Source organism: Thamnophis elegans, chromosome 4, assembly GCF_009769535.1.
Source record: "Thamnophis elegans isolate rThaEle1 chromosome 4, rThaEle1.pri, whole genome shotgun sequence".
NCBI classification, from domain to species: Eukaryota; Metazoa; Chordata; class Lepidosauria; order Squamata; family Colubridae; genus Thamnophis; species Thamnophis elegans.
The window spans coordinates 97,852,635-97,876,464 of record NC_045544.1 but is presented as its reverse complement, the minus strand read 5'-3'; the positions used below and the strand labels follow the sequence as shown (position 1 = coordinate 97,876,464).

At 41.1% G+C, this 23,830-nt stretch overlaps 1 protein-coding gene across 1 annotated transcript; it reads left to right on the top strand.

The window, feature by feature from the left end:
* On the top strand, positions 1-18,691 carry SLC22A7 (solute carrier family 22 member 7). Its single transcript, XM_032216071.1, has 10 exons — positions 1-375; positions 4,525-4,628; positions 6,394-6,548; positions 7,790-7,958; positions 10,801-10,924; positions 12,407-12,522; positions 12,622-12,836; positions 14,903-15,011; positions 15,820-16,026; positions 18,622-18,691. The coding sequence occupies exons 1-10, from the start codon at positions 1-3 to the stop codon at positions 18,689-18,691; spliced, it is 1,644 nt and encodes a 547-aa protein (XP_032071962.1).
* Positions 18,692-23,830: the final 5,139 nt, after the last annotated feature.

Below are 23,830 nucleotides of genomic sequence, written 5' to 3'. Positions count from 1 at the left end.
ATGAACTTTGAAGAGCTCCTGGGGGAAGTCGGAGGTTTTGGGCAATTCCAGATCTTAATACTGCTTCTGCTCTGCATCCCAAGAGTCTTGCTCCCCTTGCATTTCCTGCTGCATAACTTCCTAGCAGCCATCCCAGAACATCACTGTGCCATCCCACATCAGCAACAATTTGCCAATCTTACTAAAGAAGAGGTGCTGATCATCAACATTCCAAGGGATTTTAATGGAGCCTTCAGCTCCTGTGAGATGTTTTCTGAACCTCAGTTTCATCTACTGCTTAACTCCTCTCTTGAATTGACCAATGTATCTGTCCAGAGCTGCCAGTATGGATGGACCTATGATCAGTCCCAATTCATTTCCACAATAGTCACTCAGGTAAAACTTCAAATTAGTTTTGATTATCTGAAAACCCATCATAAAAAAAGAGAATGAAATATTAAGGGATGAGAGAGAAAATGATTGTTATGTTATTCCTCTCCTCGCTTTTTCCAAGATCTTTGGTTAGAGCAGTTTATGTGGGGAATTTATGTAGTCTTCTTAGATAATCACCTGTGTAATCATATATTGGAATTTCTCATTCATTTAATTCTTATTTCTAGCTGAACATGCAAGGTTGCACTAATCATATCCATTGCCTCGTATCTCTCTGTTAATTTACTTGACTGAAATTGTTAGCTACTTAAAAGCAGGATCCTGTCTGATTTTTTTCTATTCCCCAGAAGATGTAATTCCAATCATGTTACTTCTGGTATATGTAACTGTCATGCATAAGGAATATACAATGTTCACTCTTGCTCAGTTTCTCATTTCACCAATCTTAAATTTATTTGTCATCAGTCAACCTCAGTTTATGAAAATTTATGCATATCCATGTGCCTTTTCACCTAATACATAGAATTTTTGTATATACTTTTCCTAGCATAAATACCATTGCAGTTTGGGTCCTTTTAATAGGCTGGTCATGTCTTTTGGGCAAGCCCTTATGCCCAGGTGCTGTTGAATGTGCTTTTATGTTCTGTTATGATATGATATTTTTCCCATAAAATTTTGAATGCCTGTATGTGTTTAAAGTGGGGTGAGGGGATATGCTTCCTTTGTGTTCACTGAAAATGTTTCACTTTTGCCAAACAACTTAACGGCTGTGTTCACATGACACACAAAACCATAAACTAGTCAACAATGTTAACATGAAACCAGCAATTGTGGTTCACTTAATTCATTTATTTTATAGAAAATGTATGTCCCAGTCTTCTTTATTTTCATTTTATACAATCACTTATATACTGTGCGTAAAAAAAAACGAGAAAAAAAAAAAAAACCCAACATGACACTTCATTCCCCCATACACCCTCTCTTCTCCCCCTCCAACTTTCATTTCACCCCTCCAGCATTCCCCTCTTCTACTTCCCTTCCCCCTCAGACATCTCCCCCTCCCTCCATCTCACCCTCCTTACATTCCCTCTCACTCCCTCTTTACTTCTCCCTCCTCTTTCCCTCTTCTCCTCGCTTTGGTGTATCCATACATTTCAGTTTGTTTTTTTTTTTTTTTTTTAAATAAAAGAGAAAAAGAAAAAAAGAAAAAAAGGAAAGTGGAGTAAATATGGGAGGAGCAATGGATGCGGATAAAATATATATGTGGATATGGATAAAGGCAGGGTGGAAGGTAAAAAAATTTACATGTGGAGGTGGGTAAGGATAGAAAGGGAGGTGTTGGAAATGAAAAATGAAAGAAGTACTTGAGTTTAATGGTTTTATAGAAAGGTTTGGATATTCGGATAAAAAAGAGATAAATTAAAGGTCTGAATAGATAGACAAAGCAATGAGACTTTTAGTTGGGGAATCCTAATTGATCAACTTACCTGGCTCTAATACAGTTTGAAACCCTGCAAGTAGTAAAATAACCGAAATTTGGAATGAGCTACATTGTTTAAGATTTACAGATAATGGGAAGCTGTGTTAACGTAGTGGGTTTATTGACCCTTCTTGTTTCTCCTTTCTTTTTGTGTGTGTGTGTGTGTTTTTTTATTTTGTATTTTTTACTATTCTCTTTTTTTTTCTTTGGCTTTACTTTTATTTTATTTTTTTAATTTTAAAGTTAGCTGGCCTTATTATACTCAAATGCTTGTTAAAGAATTATGCCGGGTATGGGACCTGCGAAGCCGTAAGGGGGTTAGGGAGGGGGGATTATAGGGGGGAGGGGGGAGGGTGGAATTACAGTTTCAATTCTTTGAACAATAAGAATTCACTTGTATACTGCGGCTCGTATGTCCCAGTCTTCTAATGTAGGTACATCATTGAAAGTGATTTATGGCAATGCATTTGGTGAGCCCAGGAAGTTAGGTTAATTCAGTAGACCATATGTCAATTAACTACAAAGGTGGGTTCCTGACAATTCTAACCTCTTCTATAGAAAAGGTTCTACAAATCTACAATGTCGTTTAGAACCGGTTCCAGCTCCATCCCCCTGCCCATTGGCACATCATCAAGAAGAGCGAGAGGAGGAATTCTGGGAGTTGAAGTCCACAAGTCTTAAAGCTGTCAAGTTTGAACACCCCTGGGTTTTTTTTCTAAAGGGTTAGGGGTGCAAGGATCTTGTAACTTGACAGCTTTAAGACTTGCATGCTTCAAATGCCAGAGTTTCTGAGCCAACATTTTGGTTGCTAAGCAAGAGCGTTGTCAAGTGAGTTTCACCACATCTTACAAGTTGGCCATGCCCACCCAGTCACATGACTGTCAAGCCACTTCCACTCGGTCATGTGGCTGGCAAGCCACTCCCACCTGGTAACATGGCTGTCAAGCCACTCCCACAAAGCAGGTCACACCTACAAAAGAGGTTCTAAAATTTTTTGAAACCTACCACTGATTAACTATGAGCTTAGTTTGTCATGAGAACACAATTTATTCTGAGATCGGACAACAGCTTGTGGGATGGGCATGAAAACCTTTTTGTGTAGTGCATTTGTTCTTCATTTGTAGTAAACAATAATTCTTCCATGACATTCTAAGAGAGTAAATTTCATACCTGCTGCTCTTTCCCTCCTATTATCTCCACCAGCTAATTCCATTGTGTTTTCTTTTTCCTGTTGATTTGTCAGTCACCCATTCCCACTGAAGCAACAAGAATCTGAAATGGTCTATTGGTTTCTATCCCATAATTAGAAAAATGCCAAATTCAGCCCACTAAAGATCCACGGGGAACAGATTGCCAAAGAAATGGAGCATGCAATTTGTCGATGCAGAGCAAAAGTTGATTTAGTCTAGTGTTTTGTTTCTTACAGTAACCAAACAGATGCTTCAAGGTAGTCAATCAGCACAGTGTATCTACAATAGGTTTCCCCTGCTAGCATCTCTGTACCACCAGCAAGGTGGTTAGCAGACATAACTCACACTCTTTGAGGAATCTGTTCTCCATGGATTCTCTAGTGGGCTGAATTGGTTGCCCATTTCAAATATTAACACTTACACTGCCTAGCGGATTTAATGCCTCATTTACTTAACACTTCAATTAAGTTCCTTAAGTGTTAGAGAGTTAATGGTTTATCATTGCACAGTAAACTTCCTTCCTATAAAATTATCTGATGCATCTTAGAAGCTTTATGGAAAATAAATTCACTCAAATTTAAAATGCCTGCACTGGCATCTCTACAAATAGGCTGAGTGCTGACTCCTCCCCTCATGCTAAAAATCAAGACATTGGCAAAAAGTTATTTTGAATCTAATAAAGAGTATTATATCATATCATATTATATTTATTATTAATTTGGATAAATGTTATGGTGTTTGGATAGTAGTTAAAGAAGGGTCATCACCTTGGTTTAACATGTGGAGGGAAAGTAGGCTTCTTCTGCCTACTCTACCAACCACGATTGGAACTAGACTGCGAATTTAATCTCTAATAAAATGTGGTGATTTCTGTAAAAGTGGTTTCGTATATTCTGTAAGTTGTGACTCTTTGATAATTCCCTGATTTAAAATTATTTAACTGCAGTACTGCTATACAGGGATCTTCATTGTTCTCCCACTTGTGCAAATATAATGAGGGATTAGTGTTCAAGTGTTGTCAAGGTGAATGCAGGGGTAGCCTAAGCTCTTGGATTCTGAGCCAACTAAGAACACGGTGCCTCCTTCTCATTCTATGCAGAAAAGTCACAGTAGTTGAATGTTTAACTAACAGTGAATGTTTCTTCATCACAGACTATGGAGCATCATCTTCCACAACAACTGAAGGCAGTAGTTTACTTTAGGGATGCAGGAAAGGCCAGAATATATGTGACTGGCACCTGCATGCTCCATTTTTTTGCCCAACAACTTCCATTCGCTTTGGTTAATGGTAGGGCCAGCCCTGGTGATATTGGGATTTCATTATGGCATAATAACATCCACCACCAGAATGGTACCTTAGGATCCAAGCCAAAGTTGGAATCCATAAATTTAAAATATTTTAAAACTTCTGTAATTATCATGAACATGAAACTTACTGGGCTCCTGAAAAAGGAAATCATGAAATGACTGCCTATTTTCCAGTGGGATCTGGTCTGTGAGCATAAAAGCTTGAACCAAGCAACTGCTACCCTCTTCTTCTTTGGGGTGATGTTTGGTGCTGTGATCTTTGGAGACTTGTCTGACAGGTAATATGGTTTCATTCTTCCATTATTTTATCTATGTGGGCATTTGAGGATGTTGCAACAGTTCATGTCCAGGCAATAAAAATTGCATCAATGTGAGAATCCAACTGTCTGGAAAAGGGGTGTCAAACTGGTGGCCCGCAATCCAGATGCATCAGGTATAGGCCACGCCCACCCCAGCTCCACGAAGGGGGAAAACATCACAAAATGTCACGCGATGGCAACGTGACGGAGAATCAAAGCCACTGGACTGACCTTGGGCTAGTTACTTTCTCTCTCAGCTTTAGGAAGCATGCAAAGGAAAATAGTTTCTGAAATCTTGTCAAGGAAACTGCAGGGAATAGTCTAGCCTGCAGTGGGAGAAGTCGGTGCCACCAACTCGCCACGGGCCAACTCGCTGTGGGACAATTCAACAATTCACTTTAATTATTTAAATTAATGAAAACATGTTTTAATTTTTGGCTTTCGCATTTCATTTTGTCCCTCCTTTTGCATCTTTTCTTTAGTTGTTCTATTCCACCATTTCTTCCATATTAGTGTGACTCTTGTCTCATGGTGAATTGTTCCTTGGCGAGTTGCTTGTGGCAAATTGTCCTAGACTCGCAAGTCACCAGGCATCAAGACTGACTCAAAGGCATCTATATATCCATATTATTCTTTTGTAAGCAGCAGGCCAAAATATACTCCCCCATAGTAAAAAATGTTATAGTCCTAAATGATTTTTGTATCCACAGAAAGCACATCTGGGTACATCCTGTCTCTCGGTATGTGCTTAACATTTTATCCCATACTTTTATGGGGGCAGAATCATGAAGACCTTAGCTTCCAATTTTTCATCTTGGGAACAAGCTCCCATTTGTCCTCAACAATACCTATGAAGGACCAATTACTTAGGTTGCATGAAAAGACTAGCACAGATGTAATGGCACAGTAAATACAAAATAAATCAAGAACAAATTAAAATGGTAATACCCTTCCACATGTATTTATTTATTTCCATTTATTCAAATGTAATGCATATATCAGGGGCGGGCTTCAAAAATTTTAGCAAGGGGTTCTCTCCAGTTGCTGGGTGGGTGTGGTCATGGTGGGAGTGGCCTAGTCAGCCTCCTGTATTACAGGGGGGCATTTTTGCCTTCCCCGGGCTCTGAAGGCTTTCTTTGAGCCTCTCGGAGGACGAAAACAGCCTCCCCAGGCTCTGGAGGCCTTCTGGAGGTGGCCTTCTCGAACTTCTGATAGGTCCATTTTTTGCCCTACCTGAGCCTCTGTGTGCGCCCTGCACTTAACTGCATCCAAAATGGGCCGCGTATGGACTCCTGGGAGGGGTGAGGTCGGCGGAGCCTGCCAGGAGTGGGATTTTGGGGTTCTCCGAATTGCACAGCATCTTAGCTAGAGGTTCTCCCAAACCCCTGTGAACCCTCAGCAGACCACCCCTGGCATATATTTCCACTTATGTAAGAATTCTACAGGAACTTAGTAACTGCTCCAAAATAATTTCTGGGTTCCATTTTTGTTCTTGGGCAGGTGAAAACAGAGTTCTTGAAAGTACAAGATATTGCTTTGTCCCCCATGATAAATATTATTATTATATGAAGCTTGTTGTCTAGTGATGATTCTGCTCCTTGAGCAACTCTTTACTTGCCTAGATAAAAAGTGAACTATTAGCCAATTTCTCTGAAAAGGCAATTTGCAACTCTTATGACCTTTGGTAGGGTTGCAAGTTGCCTCCTTGGTTACAGCAATAATGTTTCTTTCTACGGTGCCTCAGGTTTGGTCGGAAGAGAATGCTCCTGGTGTCCTACTTGGGCACGCTCATCTTTGGGGTATTGAGTTCTGCCTCAGTTTCCTATAGTATGTTTGCAGTGACACGGACTCTGACAGGAATCTCTATCTGTGGACTCTCCATCATTGTGATACCTCTGGGTAAGCCAAAAAGAAGGCCAAGGTGGGACGTTAAAAAGTAGCTTTGGATAAATAGGAATCCATTGTGCAAAGGAGTTCGTGGATATGAAACATGAACTTTTCTGCATGCTTCTTGTGGAAAGAGGAAAGGATCAAGTGAATTATATGTAGTTATGGATCAGAGGTGTCTGCAGCAGTGGTGGGTTCCTACCAGTTCAGAATGGTCCAACCAAACTGGTTTGGCGACCTAGGGCGCTGGAACCGGCAGGCCTGCTACACCCCCGAACTGGTTGTTCAGGCAGTACTGTAGGCACCGCCATGTTGTTTTTTGCTTCTGTGCATGTAGAGAACAATTTTTATTGTTCAGAGCCGAGGTGGCACAGCACTGCAGGCTACTTCAGCTGACTTCAGTTCTGCAGTTCGGCTGTTCAAATCTCACTGGCTTAGGGTTGACTCAGCCTTCCATCCTTTCGAGGTGGGTAAAATGAGGACCCGGATTGTTGTTGGGGGCAATATGCTGACTCTTAGAGAGGGCTGAAAGCCCTATGAAGCGGTATATAAGTCTAACTGCTATTGCTATTGCTATTGCTATAGCGCACCCATGAGCAAACTGGCAGTAGTGACTTCCGGAACCCACCCCTGGTCTGCAGCATATGGTCAAAGATAGCGGGTATGATTGCACATAAAAATAAGTGAGCTTTGATAGCAATCCCTACCATACCCTGCAGATATATGGTATCCTTACAAACTGAAATCTATGAGTGAAAAACAGTGTGATGCAGTCCTAAGCCGAGCAAATACACAAAAGCTCTGGATCCTTTAAGTGTGAGTCCAAGTTTTGACCTTTCGCAGTGAAAGGTGATGAGATAATATATGAGTTTTTTCTTAATAGCTGTAAATTCTAAAAAAAAAAAAAAAAAAGTGAAGCGCATAGTGTTTCAAATGTACTCACTGGCCCTAAAAATTGCCAATTCTTGATTTAAACCAAAATCTGAAATCAAATTATAAGCTGATTGCAAGATAAACCAGCAATGAAAACAACCATCAAGGAAAGAAGTGCAAGAGATTAAAAGCAAGCTGATCAAGAAAGCTGCAAATCTGAGAAGGACAAAGGACTCCTCAGTTCCCGGAGAATCAAAGGCTAAGATGAAGGGCTATAAAATGTATCTTTTGTGCTGCAATCTCTAGATCTGTCCTCCTTTTCCAATAAAAGGGAGACCTCTGTGCAGATGGGCCTATTGAGCACTTTTTCTATCTTCTAGGCATGGAATGGGTGGATATACAACATCGCACCATATCGGCGGTTATAACCAGTCTCTTCTGGAGTTTTGGAAATATGCTTCTTGCTCTGATTGCCTATTTCGTGCGGGATTGGCACTGGCTGCTTCTCACCACCTCTCTTCCGTGTATAGTGGGCATCATCTCCACATGGTGGGTAAAAATGTTATTTCTCAAAAACTCCTAAACTAGTAAAAGCAAAATGGTGGTGAAAGGACTCATAGTGCTTTTACGGGTGGGACTTTGGAAATACAAAGTTGAAGGCAGCTAATCAGAAGAAACTTTGTTTCTATGAAAGGGGCAACATCAGGGATGTGCTCAAAAAGTCAAGGTTGAAGCAATTGAAGCTCCACCCATTTTTTAGGTGTGGATTGTTAAAGGAGCAAGAAAGGGGTGTTTTCTCTCTAGAAAAACCTTCCACAGAAAGTCGGAGCAAAGTACACCAAAGGGAGTCACCAACTTTGGCTCATGGCTTGCAATCTGGAAAAGCCCCAAAATTAAAATATTAAGAGAAAGATGTTAATTTGTGCCTAGCATGTTTGCTATAAACTGAAATGGGTGATCTAGCAGCTTGTCTCAAGTGCTAATGACCCAGTGTTTGGCATTTTTAAATAAAAGATAACACCATAATGGTTGACTAAGAACACAAAAATAATCTGGTTGAACAAGAATTAGGCACTGCTCATACAAGTAAGAAGAACATTTTCTTTTGTGAAGCCCTTTAGATATCTGTGATTGAAATGTTCATATCCATCCCTTTAATATATCCAAATATTCAGATATGTTTACATATTTAATGTTTTTGGATCAGCCTCAAATTAAGATTAACATAATCTTGCTTCAAAATTCAGGTCAGAGATCCCGAAATAAACATCATCTTATTTTCTTCTATTGGAAGTGGAGACCTTTTGAGAGCTGTATGCAACAAAAATTCATTTTAATGTCTGCCAATTAATGTACATTCAAAGAGACAATAAAATTATTCTAAGTCTAAATGTAAGTCTCGGAAACAGACACTAATGCAGTCAGGTTCTCTAGCCTATAGGAACAGACAGGAAGAAGCTTAAATCTGTATTCACGTATTCACTATGGAGTATACTACACTTCTCGTTTTTACATAACTTTTTGTGCTTTATAAAAAATAAGGAAACATGCATGTGAAAAAGCCAGGAACACACAAGATCAAAACTACCTACTAGGCAATCTGCAAACCAGTAAATTCCAAATATTTGGAGGAACAATTAGGTTTTAAGCAATTTGTGAAAGGCTAACAATAATAATAGCATTTTTATTTGGTAGGAATTTGTGTCCAAATGTGGCATAAGACTTTTATTTTCTTCTAACAGTTGTCTTGTGAAGTTGGTTAGGTTGAGAATGAGTGACTGGTTCAATGTCAGCCAGTGAGCTTCCATGGCAAAGGGTGGACTAATGCCCGGGACCCTCCTGGTTCAACACTTTAACATTACCCTGCACAGACTAGGAAGCTCTGAGTTTTGTAGATCATGGAAAACAAAATATTCATGTATGGGGACAGTTAGAGAGAAGGCATATCGCTCATATTCCTTGGACTTCATGTTGGTTGAGACTCACCTGGTAGAATCTGCATAAGACAGGCCAGATTTTGTTGGATCCTGAAGGTAGTACTACAATTGCCTTAAACTGCTAGGGGTTTCACTCTAATTACACACAAAGAATTTTGCTCCAAAAAAACAGCAATAATCATAGTAATTTGTAATTCAGTGGCATTGAAAGCTGAAGTTTCAACCAAGAGTGGCAGAATGAATTAGTAGTATACATATTCCACAAAGGATTGTTTTCAATCTCTACTGCATTACTCTTAATGTAGTAGAAGGTAAGTTTCAGCATTAAAAAATCATCACCGTTAATCACCTATCCTTGATCTCTCCTCCTACTTTAAAATAGTATTCCTTGTGAGACAGATCTGAGTAGGATTAAGGGTGAGTCCAGCCGTAGAGACTCAAAGTAAACTTTGGCTGCATCAATAGAGTTATAATGTTAACATCACAGGAAGGAATTGTTCCCCTCTGTGCTACACTGCTCAGACTCTACCTGGAATACTGTGTCTGGTTTTGGTTATAATAACACAAGAAGAATGCCAAGAAACTGAAAAAAATGGAGAGAAAGAGCAATAAAAATAATAACAGGCTTGGAAGCTAAATCCAAAGAACAACAGTTAAAGGAACTGGGTATTATTCAGGAAGGAGGTGTAATAACTGTTTTCCAATATTCTCTATCATAGAGAAAAAGGGGTGGATTTATTCTCTCTAGTAGCTGAGGGTAGGAAAAGAACCAATGAGTAGAAGGTTTACAGAGAGAAATCCAACCTTGAAATCAGGAATGCCCTGATTATAGAAGCTATTAAATAGGACAGCCTGCCTCTTGGATCTATGAATGCTCCATCACTGAAGATTTTCAATCAAAGGTTGAGTAATCATCTGACTAGCATGGCCTGATGGTTCCTGCATTGGGCAGGGGATTAAACTTGAAGATCTTCAGGGTCCCTTCCAACCCTATGATTCCATGAAGATCTCTCTCTATCGAGCTCAGGATGCTTCTATTATTTTAAATAAGCCAGAAGAAAGCTATATAACATCCACAAATAGCTTGTCCTCACAAACATGATTTAGAAGCAAGGTTCTTTAGAAAACATATGAAAAGTTTTGTTTAGATGAGCAAGAAAACATCCAGACTGCACATTTTCAGATTTATGGGAAGCTTTGATAAAGTTGCTATGATTAAAACAAGACAATGCATGTAACTGAGTACTTTGGTCACCTCCATACCTGCCCATCATATTCATGATGCGGATGACATAGTCATACAGCTCAAGGAGTTTTAGCTGGATCAGTGTTTTTCAAACATGGCAACTTTAAGATGTGTGGATTTCAACTCCCAGAATTCCCCAACTAGTATGTTGAGCTGCTGGTTACAGGCAGAGATTATGATCTTTCCCCCCCATCCTTCCCTTTAATAGGTGGCTCTCAGAATCTGCCAGATGGTTGTTAATTAAAGGGAAGCTGAAAGAAGCTCACAGACATTTAAAGAGATGTGCCAAGATGAACAGAAAGAAAGAATTTGCTCACAAAATAAATCCTGAGGTATGTCAAGACATCAGAACAGAGATGGTATTCAGCGGGTTCTGATCTGTTCTGGAGAACTGGAAGCGGAAATTTTGAGTAGTTTGGAGAACCAGTAAATACTACCTCTGTGCCCTGCACTTACCTGCATCCAAAATGGGCCGCGTGGAGACTCCTGGGAGGTGAGGGTGGGTGGGCGGGGCCAGCCAGGAGTGGGATTTGGGGATTCTCCAAACCACACAGAATCTTAGCTAGAGGTTCTCCTGAACCCTTGTGAATCCACAGCAGCCCACCCCTGCATTTAGCTATCATCAGCTTTTAACAAGGAAAAAGGGGCCACATGTCATTATATCCTTTCTCATTACATATAAATAACCCACATTGCACAGAACAACTTTCCCAAATGGTTAGCTGTCATTTGCCCTTGAGGTGACCTGAGACCAACTTCTTGGTTTCACTGTTGCAATCTCTGAATATCCCTGAAGGAGATAGAATCCCATCCCGCCTTTGGAACTGGCTTCATACCTCATGCTACATCACATGTTTTTGATTTTGATTTTGCATTCTTCGGTGACCCCAAACACTGCGGTTTCTAAACTGTGGATCAGGAGCCCCCAAACCGGGGATGTGGCCCACTACTGGCCACGGCCTGTTTGAAACTGGGTTGCAGGAGAAATGGGCAAGCACACATGTGAAGGTCCCCTAGGCAAGCAGCGGGCAAGCATGCGCATGCACAAATCTCCACTTGTGTGAACGGAGGGCAATGGCACTTGCACACAAAACTCCACTTGTCCAAGTGGATGGTGCTTGGGCTTGTGCAAAGCTCCATTCATGTGAATGGAGTTTCATGCGCAAGCATCCTCTGCGTGCAAGCACAAGCACTCTCTACTCAAGTGCCCGCCACTCGCACAAATGGAGTGGTACGCACTGCATGAGCCTGCCACTCACATGGCTCCCTTGTGCCAGCCCACCAAGCTACAAAGGTTGGGGGGCAGCTGCTGTAGATGGCTGAATGTGTTGATGAATTCAAATAGTTGGGTTTATTCAATAAATCATGGCCCAGGATGAACCCAATTTACATAGGTTTCCCAAATTAAAGAACTAAAGCACATGAGATCAATGGCAGGAGTGTGCTTTCTCTGTATGGCAGTCAATCTTCGATTTATGTGTGTCCTTCATTTAAAGAGTCCAAATTTGGTTTAAAGAGAAAACACTAGTAGAAAATTGATTGAAGTCCAACCACGAACAACAAACTGAGCAAGCACACAGTTCTACAAAACATTATCTTCCCCATTTGGATGATGTATTATATTCCCAAGTATTTGAAACTACTTGAAACTATCAAGTAAGTAGATTTATAGCTCTACAAATAATTTTGCAAATGCATTTTAGTGTGTTTTTGTTTTGTGATTATACATTTCTGTTCTTATTTCTTGGTTATTTTATTTCATAAAATACTTATTTCATAAGTGGCTGCTCTAAAACTCAACTTCCCTTTCTCAGAATTTACTCAAGACTGCAGCAGTGATAAGCCAGAAATCAGATGGGAACTATTCCTACATCAGTCTTTTCCGAACACCAATACTGAGAAGGATTTCCTTTTGCCTGGCAGCAGTCTGGTGAGGCACACTCCCTGAGTTCTCTTGGACATTTTTTTGTCCTGATGGGGTCTGATTCTGGGGTATCTTTGTACATCTTTTCATCTCTTTACTCTTCAGGTTTGGAGCAGCTTTTTCCTATTATATCATGAGCATGGACATCTCTGGTTTTGGCCTGGGAATGTATTTGACCCAGTTTATCTTTGGGCTCATTGAGATTCCTGCCAAGCTCCTTGTTTTTGTTATGGTAAATCGAGTTGGACGAAGGCAAAGCCAAGCCTGGGCCCTCATCCTAAGTGGGTTATCTATTGGAATCAACATTATTGTCCCAACATGTAAGTAGTTTTAGTTAGTCTCATCTTTCCCTCCCCCCTCCCACATGTTTCTCAAATTCAGCATGAACTTCAATTCTCAGAATACCCCTGACAACAATTTAAAGTTGCTGAGGTCTCTCACATATCTGGGGACTCATTACTCCAGCAGGGGTGATTGAATAAATATTAATGAAATTAATTTCCCCAAACAAATTTTTACTCAAGAGAGCAACTATCCCCAACAAGATGACCTCCAATTCTGGACACAATATCTGAAAGGTACCAGATGCAATTGAGACAAATAAGAAACTGTGTACAAAGGGAGGGCCTTTGAAACTGAAACTGCCTATCAATTTCAAATTTATTGATTTTAGGGTAGGCAAACTATTGCCTTTTATATATTTTTAGCTGGATACAGTAAACTCACTGCATTATTCCATACTGTCACTGAGAGTGGAATAGGATGAGGGTGGTAATTCCAAAATCTGAAGCTGTAAAGTTGCCTGGCCTGGTGCATCTCAGTAGGAAGAGTCTTTCCTGAATTCTGAACAAGAAATATGGAAGAAATCAGGCTTTAAACTGTCTGGAGTAATAAAAAATCAAGACTACGTGGCAGAGGTGGGATTTACTTACCTTCCCTACCAATTTGCAAATGCGAGTGCATGTGCCTCGTCTGCGCATGCGCACCGCCTTCTGTGCATGGGCAGTGCTCGCTCGTTATGTCAGGGTGGGTGGGTGGAGCCTCCTGCAGCCACTGCTACCAGTTTGCCCATTGGAGAGAACCGGTTGAATGCCACTTCTGCTACGTGGCAGCATCTTCTTCAACTAACATATTTTATTAAAAGACATAACATAGGGTCTAAACTGGGATGAGGAGGGTGGGGGTAAAGGGGAGAATAGTCATGGTTTTAAGTTAGCTATTTATTTCTGATTTTATCTTTTTATTTCAGGTCTATAAACTGCTCACGTAATATTAATATAAATATAGCAGGTCAGACAAACCTCTGGAATTTAGTCAAACATTTATTCAATCTGAATGTAAAAAGCAATCTTATTACTTGTATTTGCTTATTTATCTCATGTAGCAATAGCAATAACAAAGAGCCGAGGTGGCGCAGTGGTTAGGGTGCAGTACTGCAGGCCACTTCAGCTGACTGTTATCTGCAGTTCAGCGGTTCTAATCTCACCGGCTCAAGGTTGACTCAGCCTTCCATCCTTCCGATGTGGGTGAAATGAGGACCCAGACTGTGGGGGCGATATGCTGACTCTGTAAACCGCTTAGAGAGGGCTGAAAGCCCTATGAAGCGGTATATAAGTCTAACTGCTATTGCTATTATCTCAGGTAATTCTCAATCAAATACAATTAGTATTGATTTTGAAAAAGTGATTTATTTCGCATTTACTGACAGCATCCACATCACTCATTACCTTTAAACTCAGTGTCTTTTGTAGATCATCAGATCAGATGGGAAGGTTTGAGTGACTTTGCTGAAATTTTAAATGAAAGCAAAATACTTTTTAAAAGATTTCTCATGCTATATTTATATTTTGCCACATATTATCCATGTGAGGATAGTGACTTTTAAGGTAGGTTTACAGGATATATTAAAACCTCTCTTAGTTGTTCTCAGTCCACGCTGAGCTCAGTTGTGTCCAGATTATTGGGGTGAAAGCTTTCACTCATCTCAGCTTTTGAGCCTTGAAAATGCAGCCCACACAACAAAGGCAATCCTCCCAGCCTCAGGCTCTAAAGGGTTATTGATGTGGTGAAGCAAGCAAATGGCTGGTCTATATCTATAACTGCTCTCATAGGATGAACATTGTAGCACTATGTGCTACAATGCATTTCTTAAACTTGGCAACTAAGACATGTGGACTTCAACTCCAAGTATTTCTCAGCCAGCAGTTTTAGGAGTTGAAGTCCATACAGTATGTCTTAAAGTTGCCAAGTTGGTTGTAGTGTGCTGGGCCCCATTTCTGTCTTCTCAGGCAACAAGCGCTAGGGTCAGTTAAACATTGGTGGTAATGACATAGTATGAACTCGTGCTCTTCCCAAGATGTCAACTGTACCCTGTTCCTCATCCCAGCTCAGGGGACTTTGCGTTCAGTGATTGCCACCATTGGCAAAGGATTTTCTGAAGCTGCCTTCACTATAGTCTTCCTGTATTCTTCAGAACTGTACCCCACCGTTCTTAGGTAAGAAAGAGATGCTTTCGAGAGGAATAATTGATTGCATTGTCAAATGATGGATCAAAAATAACTTGGTCTGACTGGAAAGAGCTACTGCTACCCTGTTTCCCTGAAAATAAGACCTCCCTGGATAATAAGCCCACTTGGGCTTTTGAGCGCATGCGCTAAAATAAGCCCTCCCAAAATAAGCCCTCCTCAAAAATATTGCAGCACAGCAGCAGCCATGAGGTGACCATGCTCTCTGCCTCCTGCACCTCAAAAATAATAAGACCTCCCCAAAAATAAAGCCAAGTGCTTATTTCAGAGGCCAAAAGAAAATAAGACCCAGTCTTATTTTCAGGGAAACGCGGTATTTCCTACAATCTTAGATCCTGGTGTGTGCATCCGCTCCCTTCAATACTTTTTAAAAAATTGCTTTTCCTCATTTAAGATCATGCAAGGCCATTTGGGGTCTTAAACTGAAGGGCTGAATAATCACCTAATCAATTAAAAAAAACCTTTCTTTCACAACTATTATTTTTAATTGAAACAGAAATCGCTTAATGATTGAATTCAATTGTTTTTACTTAATGGTGGCATAAAAATGCTTCAGTGAGTAACTGTGTATGCCTTTGGATTGAGTACATTATCAAATCTCTTAATATAAGGATGTGTTTACGTTCTTCTCATTAGCTTGCTCCTCTTATAATGTGTACTGTGTTCTTAATAGACAAAAAAGAAGGATGCAGATGTGAACTTAAAGCCAGCCTGTCAAGTGTGTCCCTTGAATTCAGCTTTCAACCTCTTTTTGATTGCTCTTTGCCTTTGCTTCTAGACAGAGTGGACAAGGATACTGCTCCTTCATGGCCCGTCTAGGGGCATGTGTGGCTCCGCTTGTCTTCCTGTTGGATAGCATATGGAAGCCTCTGCCCCAAACGGCCTCTTTTGCCATGGCAGTGCTGTGTGGTTCATCAGCCTTCTTTCTCCCGGAGACCCGAGGCATCCGCCTGCCAGAAACGATAGATGACATTGAAAAACAAAGGTGTGAATGGTATTCCCCAAAAATTAGGAGACTGTATGACTTGCTAAAACTTTCACATTTTTATAGCAGAGCTTAGGTTTTTTCCATCAGTTTATGGATTTTTCTTTTTTTAAAAAGCTTATTTGAAGAGTCATAAGCATATTTACATAAAATGTGTTTTACGCACAGAAACAGAGGTGGGTTCCTCCCGGTTTGGACCGGTTCGGACAAGTAGGCAGTAACTCGGCCGGACATACACCCGAATTGGTTCTATTGATGCTGCATACACTCTTATTGGTGGGAAAACAAAAGCTATTCACAGCCAGAATGGTCCATTTCTAAAACTAGGGGTTTGCCTAACATTTTGGAAAACTCTCTGTGGTTACGGGTTAAGGAAGTTAAAGTCTATTAAACTTAAACATAAAGGTTAGCATTGGAGATGGTAGGAATCAGATATTTTAGTGAAGTTCTAAATTTAGATTACTTTCCATTTGTCCATCTAAGACAGTGATGGGCAACCTTTTTGGCGTGGTGTGTCAAAAATCGGCAAAAAATCGAGCATAACTCGCGTTGTGTCACTTCGACAAAAACATAATTTTGCGCAATTTATAGTTTAAAATACAAAAATATATAATTGCAATATAATTGTATTTAATAAACCAAAAACAAATTATTTAACATAGCTGCTTAGTAACTTCTTTGTTCATCAGTCGATTTCGTATGTTGCCCTTGATATTATTATCAGTATCACTTACCAACGGTCCTGCTTAGCAACCAAAATGTTGGCTCAGAAACTCTGGCATTGAAGCGTGCAAGTCTTAAAGCTGTCAAGTTACAAGAACCTTGCACCCCTAACCCTTTAGGAAAAAAACCCCAGGGGTCTTCAAACCTGACAGCTTTAAGCCTTGTGGACTTCAACTCTTCAACTAAAAGAGAGACTGATAAATATTAAAAAAAATAAAACCAAAAAGCAGCTACTGCAGTGGCTTAGAATTTTACTCAATTACTGTTGAGCCCATGGAAAGTTCTGCAGCCCCAGGAGCAAAGGAAGGGGGACGGAGAGAGAGAGATTGGCTGTTTGGGGTGCTTGAAACCACCTGGCCCTCCCCAAAGGAAACCCTCATTTGCAGGATGAGCCTCGACTGGCTCTGCCCAGCGGGGTTACCCCAAGCGCCATTGGGCAGCGAGGGATGCTTATCCTTTTTCCTTCGGCTGCTTCAGCTGGGACTTCAGACACCCCAAGGGAGGGACTTTATCGGGCCTCCCCCTCCCCACCCTTTGAATGAAGGTGTGATATGGCTCCTCCATCCCTGCTCTTTAACCCAGCCAGAATTACAGGAGGGCTGCCCCCGTTCTGCTTTCCGGGGTGGATCTTAGCCGAGGGACACCAAGACCCCAGAATGGGTGGGGGTGGGTGGGGGTGGGTGGGGGAAGGGCTTCTTGACGGAGGCCACGATCGACTTTTGGAAGTTGTGTTTTCGTAAAATAAGATTAACCTTTGGATGTGTTTGTTCCGCTCGGCCAGCGGCGTTTTCTCCCACTTAATCCCGGCGGATCCTGATATCTGAGCTGGAAAACTGCAACCCCCGGAAATGATGACGCCCCGCTGAGTAGCTGGGACTTGCAGAAAAAGGCTGCAGAGAGAGAAGCGTTCGATCCGTAATCCGTCTGTGGGGGGCGCTGGGGACAGGCCGGGCCCCTTCTTCCCACCTCTATCCCCCCCACTCTTGAGGGACAAGCCCTTTCCCCTGTCCCAACGGTGGAATTTGAGGCTACCTCTGCTTTCCCTCTCCCTCCCTCAGTTGTGCAGCAGCGGCAGCGGCAGCTCTCAGCCTGGGCGGCAGCGTCACACAGGCTGTGGAAGGAGGGGGAGGAGGAGGGAAGGAGGGGGAGGAGGAGGGAACCAAAGAGAGCTTTTACCGAGTCTGCGCCCCACAGCCAGGACCGTCCTGGCGCCTCAAGCCGCGTTTCTTCCTGCAAAGCCCTTCTGGCGTCAAGCGGAACTCTCGGGTTGCCCGAAGGGCTTTGCAGGAAGAAACGCGGCTTGAGGCGCAAGGACGATCCTGGCTGTGGGGCGCAGACCCGGTAAAAACCTCTCTTTGGTTGGTTCCCTCCTCCTCCTCCTCCTCCTCCTTCCACGGCCTGCGTGACGCTGCCGCCCAGGCTGAGAGCTGCCGCTGAAACAAGTTTGGGGAGCATGTGCATGTCACCCGAAATGGCTACGCGTGTCAGCACTGACACGCGTGTCATAGGTTCGCCATCACTGATCTAAGAGGACCTAATATTAATAATCCTAACAAATATTACTATCAGAAAGAAAATCCTGAGCATTATTTATTGGCACCCAATTCCAAAGTTTTGTAGTAGTTTACTGGACTAAACTATATAACTATATGAATAGTTCCTGATAAAGTATAAGAATGTGTTGGGTGTTTATATAGATGCCCATAATGCACCATCTGGCTGTAGGGTCAGAGGTATCTGAAATACACCAACTTATTTCTTTTGGAATATTCCTTATGGGATAAACTTTCTGGGACTCTGCCTTTGCTTTTTTCCTTCAATCATTTTTTTTCAAACAGCATCAATCTTCCCCCTTCCCTTCTTTAATTATAGTTCAAAAGGGAAGAAACACCTGCATGGAGATGCACCTGAAGTTGCACCTCTCCAATTATCACACAATTGACCTGCTGAGTGGTTAGGTAAGTGAAGCTGCAAAAAGAGGCAAAGTAGCAACATTAGTTTGAAGGTCCTAATTTTTACACTACAATAAGCTGAATAGTTGAGCTTTTTTTTTGTATGATTCCTTAGCAGGCAAACAAAGGTTTGGTGCAGTGGTGCAATTCAAATCATTTAACAACTGGTTCACCCAGGGTCAGGTTGGCTGTCGTGGGAGGCCTGATCCATCCCTGTCTTCCACTCCGTCACACATGGAATGAGCCTCCCATGAAACTGGTTGTTAAATTCCCCCCCCCCAATCATAGTGGATCCTGGGCGCTGCGCTACAATGGAGAAATGGGCAACGGAGTGGCTGGCACAAGGGAAGGAGGAGGGAAAGCGGCCTTCTACTTCCCTTGCACTGGCCGCTCCATTGCCTATTTCTCCATTGCAGCACAGCGCAGTGCAGCCCCCAGGATCTACCTTGATAGTGGGGGTGCATGGGTAATTTAACAACTGGTTAATTTTACAACCTGTTAATTTAACAACTGGTGTGAACCAGCTGAATCCCACCACTGATTTGGTGGATCTTGAATCTCCAGATCAGATGCTTTACTGTCATAAATCTCTTCCAACTGGAATTCTCCAGGAGAGATGGGAACTTAGCAATATCCAGTCCACACTTCAACAAGAAGACCAGGGCCTTTGGGAATGATGGTCATAAAAATAAATAACTAATGAATATAACAAATTAATACATAAATAATAAATAAAAACAAAGTATCCAATAAAGTTATGTAGGATGTTCCCTTATTATTCATCCATACCATACAAATAGTCAGTCAGACCTAACATCCTCCATTTTGTTGCACAAAATGCCTTTTAAAACCAAAACAGAATCTATTTCCTACAAAAAGCTGGTTTAAAAAAATTAATTTCAACATTTTATTGTAAAAGATTCAATATTTCAATTTTATCTGGATCCCGAGTCCGTTTACTGTATAACTTTCTAAGATCAAAATCTTAATCTGCATTTTCCTGTTTATTTCAGATTCTTTACATTCTTAAGCTTATGATTAAAATTTTCTTCCATTGGGGATTAAAGGCAGATTCACCCAGAATTTTCCAACTTGTCATTCCAAAGGTCTCTAATAACATAAAAGTAGTTAATGAGCAATTTCCAAAAGTGATCCAAAAGAAAATGAGATTTGTTAACTTAGTGTCCCTTTAGTGTTGCCAGCTAGATACAATAATTCAATAGCAGAGTAGGAAAGGATCTTGGAGGTCTTCTAGTCCAACCCCCTGCCTAGGCAGAAACCTTATACCATTTTAGACAAATGGCTATCAAACATCTTCTTACAGACTTCCAGTGTTGGGGTATTCACAACTTGTGGAGGCAAGCTGTTCCACCGATTAATTGTTCTGTCAGGAAATTTCTCCTCAGTTCTAAGTTGCTTCTCTCCTTGATTAGTTTCCACCCATTGCTTCTTGTTCTACCCTCAGGTGCTTTGGAGAATAGCTTGATTCCCTCTTTGTGGCAACCCCTGAGATATTGGAACACTGCTATCATGTCTCTCATAGTCCTTCTTTCTATTAAACTAGACATACCCAGTTCCTGCAACCGTTCTTCATGTTTTAGTCTCCAGTCCCCTAATCATCTTTGTTGCTCTTCTCTGCACTCTTTCTAGAGTCTCCACATCTTTTCTACATCGTGGTGACCAAAACTGAATGCAGTATTCCAAGTGTGGCCTTACCAAGGCATTATAAAGTGGTATTAACACTTAACATGATCTTGATTCTATCCCTGTTTATGTAGCCTAGAACTGTGTTGGCTTTTTGGGCAGCTGCTGCACACTGCTGGCTCATATTTAAATGGTTGTCCACTAGGATTCCAAGATCCTTCTCACAGTTACTACTATTGAGCAAGGTACCACCTATACTGTATCTGTGCATTTCGTTTTTGTTGCCTAAATGTAGAACCTTACTCTTTTCACCATTGAATTTTGAGTTCTTGAACTGTGAGCCGCCCTGAGTCCCCTCAGGGAAAAGGGCGGCATACAAATAAAGTAAATTGAAATTGAAATTTTGTTACATAGATGACTGATCCTGTTATCTCTCAGTACTTAAACTCACAGAAACCCACTATCCCGTGGTTTCCTCTTCAGGAGCAGCCATCTAGAGAACATATGCAGGTGCTTTTTTTCAGGAGGCAACTGGACTTTCTTGATGTTTTTTGAAGACGTTTCACCTCTCATCCAAGAAGCTTCTTCGGCTCTGACACGATAGTGGAAGCCTTCCATTCCCCACTATCCTATCAGAGCTATAGAAGCTTCTTGAATGAGAAGTAAAATGTCTTTAAAAAAAAACCCAAGAAAGTTCAGTTGCCTCATGAAAAAGCACCTTTGGGATTCCCAATTTACTTACTTATTTCAATTAAATCCCAATAACTCTTTAACCACATTTACACACACAAAGACACAAACACACACACACACACCTTACAAATGTCCAAATATTCTATTACTTACACATACTTTGAGAAGGAGACTATTTTGAATACTCTGGGATTGGTATGTGATTTAACCTTTTCTCTTATTAAACTGGACAGCAGGAATAACACACCTCCTTCAGTTTCAGCATTCTCATAAGGTATAAAGATTCTCAGCAGGTATCTTATGAAATTTTGGCAATTTATTTGTAGATGGGAGGAGAAATTGATCCACCATATGACATCCAGAATGGGAAAAGAATTGCCGAAGTTTTCGTTTTCTTCTCAGTTGACGGATAAATGGAACAAACAAATACTACTTCAAAACAACAGTTGAGCTGCCTCTTTCCACCATTGAAATATGTGCCAGAAGCAGATCAGAACCGAGAAGTACCAAGAGTCCTGAAGGATCAACTTGAGGAGACTAAGGAGGCTTAAATGTTTTGTGAGAAGATATATTTTGCTGATTGTAACTGATAGGAGGTATTCCTGTAGAAAAAGGATTAGAAAGTCTTGCTGCCATTATTTCTGTATTCCTGAAATGTCAGGTTCCTCAGCCCATTAATCTATAGATCAAATTAACCCTGAGGCCTACATGTTACTGTTTCCCTCCTCATTGTGCTTCCACCTAACATTCCTTTGATCTTTGCTAGTGTTTGATCCTCCTTGTCACCCTGCTTATATGCCTGCAGCGTGACTGCCTCTTTTACTGGCTGAAGGCCAGGTAGAAAGAATATGAAGTGACTCACATGCAGGGACTTTCACTGATGCCAATGAAAGTTACACTATTTGTCCAACTCAGTGGGAAATACGCTGAGAGATTTTTCTGGTGAATAAGTATACTATATATCAGTCTAGAATGGCCTTGTAGATTACTCTGTTAAAGCCAGCTGCCAACACTTTTTTCCTGGAAATCTGGCTCAGTTTGTCTTCTAATACTTCTCTTATCTTCTCCTTTGAAGACTGTTTGCCCTGCATCTTATTTCTGTGTGTATAAAACCTGGACTGAATTTATGATTTTGAGTTCTTGCTATCTTAAACCAGATGAGCACAGCCATTTGTGAGGTTCAGACTGTGTGTTTCTGTTGAGCGTATGGGTTTCTACTGAACCTACAGAGCTAGGCTGTTGTATGAGATGCCTCTTCCTGGTCCTTCCTGTGGGAGGAGCCTGTCGCCGAGGAGCTCAACGAAGCCCCTCTTAAAGATCTGGTCTGTATATCTAATTAAGATCAATAGATATCATCCCTTTCTGGCAGAAAGGGACAGGCAGAAGCTCAGGTGTTAGGATTTATTCGTAGTTCACAGCCCTCTTCTTTTTTTTTTGGGCTGCGAACAGAGAATGATCCAACGTAGCCGAGCTTTCATCTCCAGCCATTTCTTTACAGCTGCCTTTTTGCAGCCCTAGACAGCCTCCCCCGCACTCAGGACAATGACAAATTGCTTTTAAGATAATACGAGCGGGTCACACCTCTGTGATGTGTGTGTTTTTTTTTAACTATCTAAACACCAGCCTTGTTTTTCCTTTGAACTTTTCTGCGCAATTGGGACACAAAATGGCGTTTTTACTGTGTTGGTGATTGATGACGTAATTAACTGGCTTTATTTCCCCGGAGACCGCTACTCATTAATGAGCAAAGTCCACAAATAATTTATTGAGAACTGGCCAGCTGAAGACACTGTTTATCTGTCTATTCTCAGATTTTATCTATAATGCCTCCCAAGTCTAAACAGGCAAAAAAAACCCTCCCCCCTTGTGCCTAAAGAACTTGCTACCAAATCGCTGCCTTTGTCTCCTACGCCATCTACTGGAGATTTCGTGACACAGGAGCTTCTCTTTCAAATAATTAATGACTTTAGAAAAGAAATTCAAGAATTTGTGTTGGATTTATGCGATAAAATACATGCCAAAATTGCCCAGATGAATGCGAATGTGTTTGAAGTCACGTCTACTTTAACAGATTATGTTGAAGAAATGGAGACGAAATTGGAATCTTTGGAGAGGGCTAATCTTGATTTGTCTTCTAATATTCAAGCTTTACAACAAGAGATTATTAATAATCAAACACAACTTACAATGATAAATTATAATACAAAGGCGTTTGCATTACGAGTTAGAGGATTGCCTGAAAGGAAAGGAGAGAGTTTGAAACAGACTTTTGTAGAAGCTTTCAGCCAACTGGTGGGAGGCCCAGGACTTAATTTTGATTGGAATATTCGAAAAATCTATCGCCAGAATTCGCATGTGGCGGAGCAACGACAGCTTCCAAGAGACATAATTATACATTTTTTCACAAGAGAATCCAGAAATGCGATTTTACGAAAGTTTTATAAAAGCAGGCTCCGAATTGAGAACCACGATTTGTTCGTCTTTAAAGATATTCCGCTTCAGATGCTCCACGCAAGGAGAAGTTATACTTTCTTAACCCAAGAACTCAGAAATCGTCAAATAAAGTATAAATGGGAGGCTCCAGTTGGAATTACAGTTACATTTGAAAATCAAAGATTTCGTATTAATTCTGTTTCGGAAGCTCGGGACTTTTATTATAAAATTCTGAAGGCGGGGCTTCCTGACTCACCCGGAAACGCGGAAGGACAAGGTGAAGGAAAGACAAGCAGCAACTCATTTGACTACAAGAAGGAGGGAGTTGCTCTCCCCCTACTGGAGAGGCAGAAGAGCGG

Excerpts from the sequence above, each read along its gene's own strand:
- SLC22A7 (XM_032216071.1), top strand. The coding sequence starts at position 1 with ATGAACTTTGAAGAGCTCCTGGGGGAAGTCGGAGGTTTTGGGCAATTC. Across the intron at positions 6,549-7,789 it reads CATCATTGTGATACCTCTGG|GCATGGAATGGGTGGATATA; the intron begins GTAAGCCAAAAA and ends TCTATCTTCTAG. Across the intron at positions 12,523-12,621 it reads TTTTGCCTGGCAGCAGTCTG|GTTTGGAGCAGCTTTTTCCT; the intron begins GTGAGGCACACT and ends TTTACTCTTCAG.